Source organism: Antrostomus carolinensis, unplaced genomic scaffold (assembly GCF_000700745.2).
Source record: "Antrostomus carolinensis isolate BGI_N321 unplaced genomic scaffold, ASM70074v2 scaffold22594, whole genome shotgun sequence".
Classification (NCBI taxonomy): domain Eukaryota; kingdom Metazoa; phylum Chordata; class Aves; order Caprimulgiformes; family Caprimulgidae; genus Antrostomus; species Antrostomus carolinensis.
This window is the reverse complement of record NW_010311714.1, coordinates 1-11,045: the sequence shown is the minus strand read 5'-3', so window position 1 is coordinate 11,045 and position 11,045 is coordinate 1. Positions and strand designations below refer to the sequence as shown.

General features: G+C 39.6%; 1 protein-coding gene across 1 annotated transcript in view; it reads right to left on the bottom strand.

Moving 5' to 3' along the window:
* Positions 1-10,065, bottom strand: part of API5 (apoptosis inhibitor 5) — a gene marked incomplete at its 5' end in the record, with an annotated part of 11,705 nt that extends 1,640 nt beyond the window's left edge. The window contains 12 exons of the mRNA XM_010166820.1: positions 1,209-1,345; positions 1,661-1,737; positions 2,624-2,680; positions 3,189-3,282; positions 3,488-3,669; positions 3,980-4,069; positions 4,768-4,872; positions 5,594-5,800; positions 7,102-7,253; positions 7,608-7,673; positions 8,865-8,958; positions 9,904-10,065. Of these exons, the coding sequence (XP_010165122.1) occupies positions 1,209-1,345; positions 1,661-1,737; positions 2,624-2,680; positions 3,189-3,282; positions 3,488-3,669; positions 3,980-4,069; positions 4,768-4,872; positions 5,594-5,800; positions 7,102-7,253; positions 7,608-7,673; positions 8,865-8,958; positions 9,904-10,065 (1,423 nt within the window). The remainder of the gene's footprint in view (positions 1-1,208; positions 1,346-1,660; positions 1,738-2,623; positions 2,681-3,188; positions 3,283-3,487; positions 3,670-3,979; positions 4,070-4,767; positions 4,873-5,593; positions 5,801-7,101; positions 7,254-7,607; positions 7,674-8,864; positions 8,959-9,903) is intronic.
* Between the last annotated feature and the right edge of the window lie 980 nt (positions 10,066-11,045).

The following is an 11,045-nucleotide window of genomic DNA, read 5'->3' as shown; positions in this document are numbered from 1 at the left end:
AGTGCAGCAATCAAAAGCTGACCAGAGGCCTAGGCATCTCACTAACAGGGAACAGCAGCAAGCAATACAACATTTTAGGTTGAAAAATTCCTAATTTTTAGAACCACAGGTATACAAGCTCATCTTAAAAGACACAGGTGCACCACGTGAAGTCTGCAGTAAGAAATCTGCAGGAGATTTTATCTTTTCTCTTTGTTTTATGGATAACACAGTGCTTTCTAGCAGTTTTTTAACCTATGGGCATGGGCAATAACCTGCTGTAGCAGGCTGTTTGTTTGACAGAGGTAGGACCAATGGGCCTACAAGGAAGACAGAAACAATGAGTTGCTGCTGGTTTTGGGCCTATTCATCCTGGATGCAACTTCTCTCATGTTTTGCCCAGAAATAATGACTTGCAGAGACAAAAATTACTCTGACTGGGAGCATGAGGATGTAACTGTGTGTTATGGAAGGAGGGTGTAGAGAGGTTGGGGTTGGTCTCTTCTCCCAAGGAACAAGGGACAGGACAAGAGGAAATGGCTTCAAGTTGCACCAGGGGCAGTTGAGATGGGATGTGAGGAAGAATTTCTTTGCTGAAAGGGTTCTCAGGCATTGGAAGGGGTTGCCCAGGGCAGTGGTGGAGTCCCCATCCCTGGAGGGATTGAAGAGTTGTGTAGACATAGTGCTGAGGGACATGGGTTAGTCATAGGGGACTGGTCAGTGTTGGGTTCATGGTTGGACTCGATGATCTTAAAGGGCTTTTCCAATCCAGGCAATTCTGGGATTCTGTATGCACAGTGAACCTGGCAATTCCCAGAAGTTCTGGATCAGATCTGCAACATCAGCAGCGGCTGTAACAGGAATTCAGCACAAGTCCAGTCGTATGACAAGAGGTGGCTCAGCTCTGCCACTTGCAGAAACCGATCTGTCCAATGGGAAATTTGGGGTGCGAGTGCCGAGTGTCATAATAGAAAACACAACAGTTCAATATCCAAAATTACTAACTCTGATGCATTAAAACACTAAAACTAACTTATAAATGCCATACAGGCTGGTAGCACTCAAACACTGTAACAAACCAACAGCTAGAAAGAAACCATTGCACACAAAAACTGGTGACACTACAATCTGATCTTCCAAGAACGTGATAGCAAGTCAGTGTAATTTGTTTGCCCCCCTCCCTGCCCAAAGCACAACCAGACAAAGTTCTTCCAAGCTGCCAAACTTACCATAAGAAAAACTACCCAGGTTACTGCTGTATTTTCCACTGGGAGGATTATATATTTGCCTGGCATCCCTTTTTGGTCCTGCCGAAGCTTTCTTTGGGGGTGAACTTGAGGTTGTATCTTCACTTGCTCTTTTTTGACTGACAGAAAAAAAAAACCCAAACCAGATCATTACAGGTGACAAGCACAGGAATAGCAGCTCAGCCTCAAAGATTAATTATATGAATGAATAAAAGAGGAATTAAGCTAGTTTCCAGTTGATTTGGGCTAACATATCCCTAAAGCGAGACTAAGATTATCACTCCACATCCTTCACTCCTTCCAGGATGGGTGTTACTTCTGATTGTGAAACTTTTAGCTCATGTGCTGTGTATATATAACATATATATATGGATCTTTATTTTATAAATAGCAAAAATTAACACTTTTTTTTAAATTTATTTATAAACTCTTACCTTGCATCTGCCTTCTGTACTGGTTTCCAGGACAGTGTAACTGTACTTTTGTAAGAAGGAGGAATGTGGAAGAGATCCTATGGAGGAAAAATCAGCCAGTTTATTCTACAGTTAAATTCACGTTGATTGCACTTCAAAACTTTAGCTGTCTACTGAGACTCCAGCTACTTTCCAACAGTTTTAAATCCTTTTTGAAGTCCCATGGCAGAGGGAGAAGGCAGCAGTAGCTAACTGCCTTATCTCATACACGTTACTAGGAAGTTCAAATGAGATTGTTATTGCCAGAACAGTGTCTATATTATACAGACACAACGTCTGCTCTCTTCCTGTGCACATCCAGCATGAACTGCAACGGCTCCTGCAGGGAGACATCTGATATCCCTGCTATGACAGTAAAAGACAGGCTTCTCCATACTGTGGGCAAGGTTGTGGTTTATCATGGTGATTGAGGGTGAGATGGGAAGTGAGGGAAGAGAGGAAAACACCATTAGAAGAAATCAGAACGGTTTCAAGGGCTCTGGGTGGAAGTCTCTTTGTGCAGCCCATCTCTTCTAGACTCTTTGCAGAAAAAAGTTCTATATAGCACCTTGTTTTGCATCCTCCCTCCTTTACATCTCCTTGCACCTCCTCAAACTATTCTTTACCCCTCCCTGCCGCTGCAGGAAATGGAAATGACAAGAAAAAAGGCTTGGCCAGAATCCAGAGATCCCTAAAGCAAGGTCCTCTGCTTCTGTGGGCAATGAGTCCTGCAAAAGAAGGGCCTCAACACCCTGTCCCAATAGCAGCAAAGACTAGGAACTGGAATAAACAGCAGGTCCATGTCTCTTAAAGCAGGCAGCAACCCTGAGCTGGCTAACACTGACTAACTTAACAGCACAAGACAACTGGGTTCAGATCCGCTCCTTTTTGCTGCATAGGTTATTGTACCGTGTGAATTTACCCCTTCGTAATGTGAGGACTTACCTTGATCAAAACATTAATGTTATTGGTTATTTTCAAGGCAACCACTTTAATCTTGTTCTGTAAAAAAAGAAACACCACTGAGCACCTCTTCTAACAGCTTTAAATTATGGCAACTGCATTTGACGAAGCTGTAACATTAACTGACTGCTCTTCCTAGTGAATTGCAAGAGTAACAGTAAAAGGTGTGCATGCTTTTGAGTTTTCATTACAACTATTTCTAGGCTTTTTGCAGTTTTACACTAATGTTGCTTTTAATGTTCCAATGTACTTCCCACTAAATTTTTTTCCCCCCATGATATATGAAAATTTCCCCTTCAAAAGAAAACACAGAGCACAGTTAAACCAAATACACATGGATGCAGAGAGCAGCTAACAGGAGAAACTAAAAGGTCACTTTAGCTTGCAAATGCTGCACCAGGTAAGATGCAGCTGCAGTAAATGTTAGCAGTTATTATTCCCTTAATCTATTTTCATGCTTACACCAGACTGCAGCCCACTGATTGAGCCTACTGAAATAAATCATTGGCACACACCAGAAAAATCAGCATTCCTGAACAATACTGACCTCCTCTGTTTTCAAAGCTTCTCCTGTTTTCCCTTGAAGTGCTAGACGAAGCTGGCGAATATACACCTGCAACCCTCGAGCAAAATACTGTAGCCTAAAAAATTTAAAAGCAATCTGTTAATAGATTTTACATATTCCCATAAAATAAAAACATGAGCAAAGGGAAGCTGTAATCTAATTTTTAAGAAAACCACTCAAAATAAGCCTCCTATCAATCTGATTTGTGCTTCTTTAGCACCCAGACAACAATAATTCACACTTTCTAACAGAACTCTTAACACTTGCCTCTCAACAATTACCTGATTTTAAAGTCTTTCAGTTTCTCTGCATTCAGCTTGGCTGTGAGGAAGTCTGGAAGTTTACGACCCAGCTGATGGAAGCTATACAATAAACACTCCACATAACTGAACTGCAGCTTGGGCTCTTCATTGCCAGCATTTTCCCCATTCTCTGCTTCCTCTGGAGGAAGGGGCATGTACTCCTAAGGAACAGAAAGGAAAAACAAAAGCATGAGACGAGAGTCTCTCGTGCTTAGAAAACTTAAGGAGAACAAAACCATATGAGTTTACAGGATTAAAAGCATTATGCAGGTAACAGATCTCTATTATCTACACAGGCTTTGAACTACAAAGTGATGTTTGACCTTCTAGCACAGAACTATCTTTGAAATAGCCACTTTAGAAAAAGGATAGAGAGATTAATAGAAAAAAACCAACTTGTTTGGATTAAAAAACCCCATATATATTTTTTTAAAAAGTGTTTTATGTGAGTAAAAATTGAATTAGACTTACCAGTAATTTATCAAACAGCTTCTTCAAATTTGATTCAAGCTTTTCCATATCGCCACAAAATGAACTCATTTCAGCAAGAAGCTTCAAAACCTACACGTAAGGAGAGCTGGGTTTGTGAGTGTTAACTGAAAAGTACAAAGGCTTAATTTTCAACCTAGAAGTGATTATGGCTGGCACAGCAGAGATCAGCTATTACAATTAAACCCCTCCCAAACATCAGAAAAGAACACAAGGAAGAACATGCCTAGTCTGTTTTTCATGTCCTCAAAGAGAAAAAAACAGGTTTGTGTGTCTAATCCCAACAAGCATCGTTAGTCAATAAGTAAATAAAACTTCACCTCCTGGGTCTGCAGCACAGCTCAACTCTAAACTGAGATTCGCAGAGATCTAACTCAAGCTGCAGCACTGATTAACGTTAAGTAAAATTGCAGACATTAAGCCACTCCCTTAGGAGGCTAAATTAGCACAAGCCATGCAACAATCATTTCAGTAAATGCTGTGTGCTTACAAAAAAATTTGTCAGTAATATAAAAATGACTGCACTGATCTACTTATTCTATCCCTGCCTCAAAAGCTTGGGACAAATGACACATGCTCTAAAAGGCAATGCTCAGTCATGCCTCAATACAGATTGGTTTGGGGTTTTTTTTTTTAGTGTAGCTAGTTTTCCTCCAAGCCAAGAACCAAAAACTGCTTAAAAAAAAGGAGTTTGCAATTTTTAAAATAGCTGTCTTTGTCCAAGATGCTTATTTTTTTATGATTTGAAAGACCTTTTAGCTTTGGCTTACCTCCAACTGGATATCAAGACCCTCCACTGGAGTAGTCAAAGAACTGAGGTTTGGCAGCACGTGCTCACAGAAGTAAGTAACAAATTTTGTGGAATGAACATTTTTCTGCAAAAAAAACCCACCACACGTTATCCAGGCTACTCTGAGTTTGAAGGAGTTAAATGTTTTTCCCCCTATAGCTCCACCACCCTTATAAATGCCTATACCACACAGCTGTACCCTAAAGCTTTATTAAACCTCCTTCTAAATCCTAAAACCCAGAGACCTTTCCGAGTAGCTTAAACTCAGAGGCTGTTTGGAACAGGAGCTGAAATTATTGCCTATAACCCAAGGACAGGCCTTCAAGTGCTGCAATTGCCCAGCACTAGACTTGAAATAATCAAATTAGGTTGCCCAAGGAAGTTGTGGCTGCTCCTCCCTGGAAGTGTTGAAGGCCAGGTTGGATCAGGCTTTGAGCAACCTGGTCTAGTGGAAGGTGTCCCTGCTGCTGGCAGGGGGGTTGGAACTGGATGAGCTTTAAGGTCCCTCCCAACCCAAACCATTCTATGATAAACTCATACATGTAAGAACCTCATGTGAGAATCCAGTCATAAATTACTGTAACATCTTCAATTTGAAAGAAAATGCTAAAGAGCAGAGAATAACAGGAAAGCTCTTTGTATTCAGAAGCTTCCAGGATGTTTTCCAACATTTTAATACTTGAGAAGCTGTAGGTGGAGAAGTAGTGATCTGCTGTTGTTCTAACATCAAAATCACTGAGAACAGAAGGAAGCTACAGCAATTAACTTTCCACAGTATTCCTCATGCAAAGCAAACCAATACACACCGAGAAGAGTGGCACTGCCTGCCGAGTACACTGCAGAAGCCTGTCCACACAATCCGGATCAGATGGATTGAACGTTTGTTCCAGGTCAGCTTGTTCAGCTACCAGCTCCACTAGTTGCTGTCTCCCGTTCACTGTCTGTAAACTTTTTAATCCAGACAGTATTTTCATGAATAGAACAAATTCCTCGCCTGTCACATCTTCCAGCACCTGAACAGAACACAAAAAACCCACATATTTCTATGGTGGTAATTTACAAACCTACTTGATTTGAAAAGGGAAAGTGAGCAAATATTTAGCATTTAAATTTAGCTCCTAGATACTTAAAAACACAAGTTTAAAGGAACACATGAAAACACACAGTAGGACTGTATGCACCTCTAAATTAGTTGCCATCAAGTTGTGCACAGGAAACATTATTTTCTTGAACTAAATTCATATTTCTTATCTAACAAAATCTTATGCTTCAGGCAGAATAAATGTTAAATTAATACATTTTCATTACTGATTGTTTTAATACTTTTTGTAGCTTTCTCAGCTTGGGGAATGCACATGAAGCTCAACAAATCCAAAGTCCTGCACCTGGGATGAACTAACTTCCCTGCATCAGCACATGTTGGGGACTGATTGGCTGGGGAGCTGCTCTGCTGAAAAGACCCTGAGGGTTCTAGGGGACAGCAGGCAAAATGTAAGTGTCAGCAGCATCCCTTGGGTGATGAACAGTGTCCTGGGCTGCCACAACAGCCAGGAGACTGAGGGAAGCAAAGGGATTGAGGATTCTCCTTTGCTATGCTGTCACTAGACCAAATCTGAAATACCACATCTAGTGTTGGGCCCTCCTGGATGAAGAAGTTGTTGATAAGCTTTAGAAATCCCAACCAACAAGGTGATCAGTGTCTAGAGCACGTGATCTGTGAGAAGAACCTAGGGAAACTGGGCTTTTTCAGCCTGAAGGAAAAAAGTCACAAAGGGGTGAGGCAACCTAACACTAATCATCCACTTCAGAACAAGTCACCTGGAGTAGGAACCAGGTTCTTTACTGAGGTGGACAGGGTGAGAATGAGACAATGATACAAAACTGAAATGGGAGGTTCCAAATTGGATAAAGAAAGAAAAAAAAATCATGTTGAAGACAATTAAAACAGTGGAGCTGGTTGCCCAGACAGTATGTGAAATCTCCACCCTCAGAGGTTTTCAAAACTCAATTGGACAAAGCACTGAGAAATCTGATCTGAGTTCAGCTGAGCATGATTCATCGAGGTGACTGATCTTCCAAAGCCCCTTTCCAACATCAAAGATTTGAGGATTCTAACAAAAGTGAGAGGAGCTGAGCAGTATCCCAACACTTCCACAAAAAATGCTGCAAAGTGTGGATTACAGCAGAACAGGATAACTAGGAGATGACACTTGCACAACCCTTAACTCTACATGTGGTTTGAGCAAACAGACCTCCAAAGCGATGCCAGTGATAAGGGATTGTTTAACACAACTTATGTTTGTGAGACGCTCACCTTCTTGGATTCAGTCAATATGAACTCTTCCACCTCCTTTGTCATCACCTCCTCAGGCAGGGTTTTCAGTTTTGTAGAGAGGAATTTGATGGCTCGCTCTCTCACAATATCCTCTCCCTGAAGAATTTGACTGAATAAGCCTCCCAAAGTCCCTGAATGGAGAATAAATCAGGTGACACAATTCTTAGAAGAGCTGAACATCCTATGCAGAAGAAAGAAGTTTCCTCCTGTAAGACTCCATGACTAAAATAACTGCTATTAATTAACTTTTAAGAAAAACCACAATTTTCATGTAGCTTGACATAAGAATCCACGTTCTTTGATTGGTCTGTACAATTCAGATCCACAATTACTGAAGAGTTCAGTACTGTTTGTAAAACCAAACAACCAGTGTGGGTCTCTAACTTCTGCATTGTACTAAGAAAACACAAAATTGAGTTCTGTTCTCATCCTACTAGAGACAGGGAAGTGTTAACAAGACATTTATAGAAAAATGTGTCCTTTACCTTTAGCATCCATCTTAAATATACTGAGCAAAGCATTGTTCACCAAATTGAACTCTGCAGAATCATCTGAAGGGAGAAAAAAAAACCTGATAAGCATATCCTTGAAATGAGAGCAGAAAAACCAAGAGAGATTTCTGACATCACACAAGAAGTATTCTAACCTCAGCATTTAATTATAAAAGAAATAACTTGTATTTTCAACAACTACTAGACTGAGGAAGTAGGGAGCCACGATTATGAAAGCCAGAAGCAAAACAAAAAGCTATTTGCCACTTCAGCCTCCCTGTCAAAATAACATTACAAACTTGATAGGACTATTATTAATCAATATATTTAGTCACTTTAAGGAACAAATGAATAAACATCTGCCCTTTACTAAATTAAGGTAAAATAAATAGTTATTGCCTCCCTGTCAAAATAACATTACAAACTTGACAGGACTATTATTAATCAATATATTTAGTCATTTTAAAGAACAGATGAATAAACAAGCTGCCCTTTGCTAAATTAAGGTATAATAAATAGTTATCTCTTTTTAAACTCTTAAGTAATCTACAGTATCTCTAGGTGAGAGAAACAATTTTCCTCTTGAACTAAATGTGGAAATGTGTAAGTCTCAAAAAAAACCAAACCAAAAGTCCCTTCTGGGAAGCCCAGGGGCTGAGTAAGGCATCATTAATACAAATTTAAACACCTAAAAATAGGGTGCTAAAAATATTTAGCAACCTATAACTTACTGAGATTAAAAAAAAATATATATTAGATATTAAATTCTGAATTAAAAATTTTGTACCAAAAAATGGCCTGTAGAGAAGCAAATGCCTTCAGGATTTTAAAAGTTCCTGAGTACCTGGATTAGAAATCCAATAACTCTTTATCAGAAGGCAATTTGTTGCAATCCATAACTGGAGGGGTTCTTGGTTTGTTTTGTGTCCCCCCCGGCCCCCCCCCCCTTTTTTTTTTCTACAGATGCTTTCAGAGAACTTGAATGAAAAAAAAATTGTTATATTTAAAATAAAGATTTCCAGTTCAGATTAAGATAATTAGCAACCTTTCAGCAAATGTAGCAGCATAACTATACAGTAAACATAAAGGAGGGGGAAAAAGAAAGAGCACAGAAGCAGGAGGCGAATGGCACTGGGACAGACTGCTTTGTAACGAATTGCGAGTTAACAGAAAGCATTTACAGAACAAAATCATACACATTTTCAGCTGTGTCACAAGGAGATCAGCCAGGAAACCACCAACATCTCCTACCTGACTGTAGAAGCTGGGTCAGTATGTCTGCTACCCGAGGAAGATTATCTCCAGTGGCAAACTGAGGCAGTTCCTTGATTGCTTGTCGCCGGATCTGTCAGAATTGTCAGTGTTGTAGAAATAAAAAAAGTTAAAAATTCAAACGAGGCAATTCAACTACCAAAGTTTGCCAGAAAAATAAAAAAATATATATAAAAAAATCAGCCAAACTTGAGAAAATGATTACATATTCTTTAAAAATAAATATCATCCTCAGAAAGCGATTTTCAAGTTTCAGACTTCAGTGGCAGTCCAAACTTCATACTTTCTATGAAACTATTATGACATATTTATGAAGAAAACAATAATATATTTTTTCTTAGATCTAAGCAGCACTGGAGAAAAAAACAAATTCAAAGAGCACCTCTGTTCACAAAATCATTCATTTGATCAAGCAAATAAAGAGCTGGAGTCTGTGTTATCCTGGAGTCTATATGCCAATAGGAAGGACAGTTTTACAGTTGTGCCTGTGGCAGAGAGAACCTCTGGGTTTTGTTCTCAGCACTGACAAAAATCCTTGAATGATCTGCCCAAATCATTTAAGATCAGATAACCAAAGACACTTCAAAGCTGCAGCTTCTATCAACACTCCAGAAGCATCCAAGCCTTCTGCAAGAATGATGCATTCAGAATCACATCCCCATGGTTCTGAGGTACAAACTAAATTTTCTTGCCTCCCAGCAGGATTTATTAGGACCAATTACCAAAAAGTGCTTTTTGAAAGGAAAAAAAGGTAACAGATATTCAAATGAACTGTATCTAAGTTTCTTTTTACAGAACTATTCCTTTGACTAATTACATGAGTGAAAAGGACAAAAAACCTGATGTATCTTCCCGTATCACTACACAATAGATTCATCTATTGCAGGAATACAAATAAATACTTAAGTTTTCCAAACTCTCCCTTCCCAAAAGACATAGCCTATAAAAAAATAAAAGAGAGAAGAATAACAAAATATAAATTCAACATATCAACTTGCTACACAGTTCTTATTCTTACAGAAACATCTTCATCCTCACAAAGGTCCAGCTGGGCATTGATAGCCGAGTCAGCCAGCTCAGGAAAATGCTTGAAGAACTTGGGAATGAACTGGGCTGCAAGTCTCTTCTCCTTGGCGCCTCCTTTCACGCCATCCAAGATCGCCTGGTACGCATCCTTGTGCTGAAAGGAGAGAAATGGAACACATAAATAGAGAAATCTTGGGGTATTCTCAGGACAAGGAAAGGTTTTTTCCTCTCTCCCATTCTCTTCAGCTGTATTCAGTATTATACATGCTTCATGCAAAGAAACAAGTATATCACTGAGATCAATTTAGTAAAATTTGCCTCTATTGACTGTTTTTTACTGTTACTCTGGCTCCTCTGTCTGTTCCAGCCCTAAGGCTGACAGCTCTTGCACACCATTTGTCATTAGATTAGTACAGACTGAAGGAATTACACCATCACTTCCACTGAACTTGGGCAGATTTTCAAGGAGCTTCTGCCTTCTGTCTGCTCACTTATTGTCTCTCAAGTAGAGGTCAACAATTGTGCCACTGGACTGGATCAAGAATGATTTTTAACTTCTATTGTGCTAAAGCATCTTTGGCATCTACTCGAGTAGTTAAAGTAATCAGCTGAGAAAATAGAGTTCTTGAAAGATCTGTTAACAGACACTAGATTAAAAAAAACCCCCAAAACAATTCCAGTTGAAATACAGAAATAAACACTTCAGCAACACAGTAGAATATTCTTTAGCTGCTCCAACTAGAATCACACAGGTGTTTTGGGTTTTGTGCCTGCAGGAGTGAAACTTTAGAATAAATGGAAGTCTCTGCTGCGGTTAGCTGTGTGCTTGCGAAATACAAGTCAGCATTACCAGGATGCTGGCAGAAATCAGAACCTTCTAGCGTTAATTTTCCTCACAGTTGTGGAAAGAATGCTTTAGACAACTTATCCTACTCTGAACAGCAACATCAACATCAACAGCACGGGACACTTGGTTTTATTTACATTAAATTTCCCAGACCCACATATATCATCATCCCTACTCCACATACAAGTTCACCCACAGCAAATAGAGAGAGTGATTTACAAAGCAGCACACTGCTTCGCTCCTCCTGAACCCCAGCACGGCCTGGATTGGAAAAGACCTTTAAGATC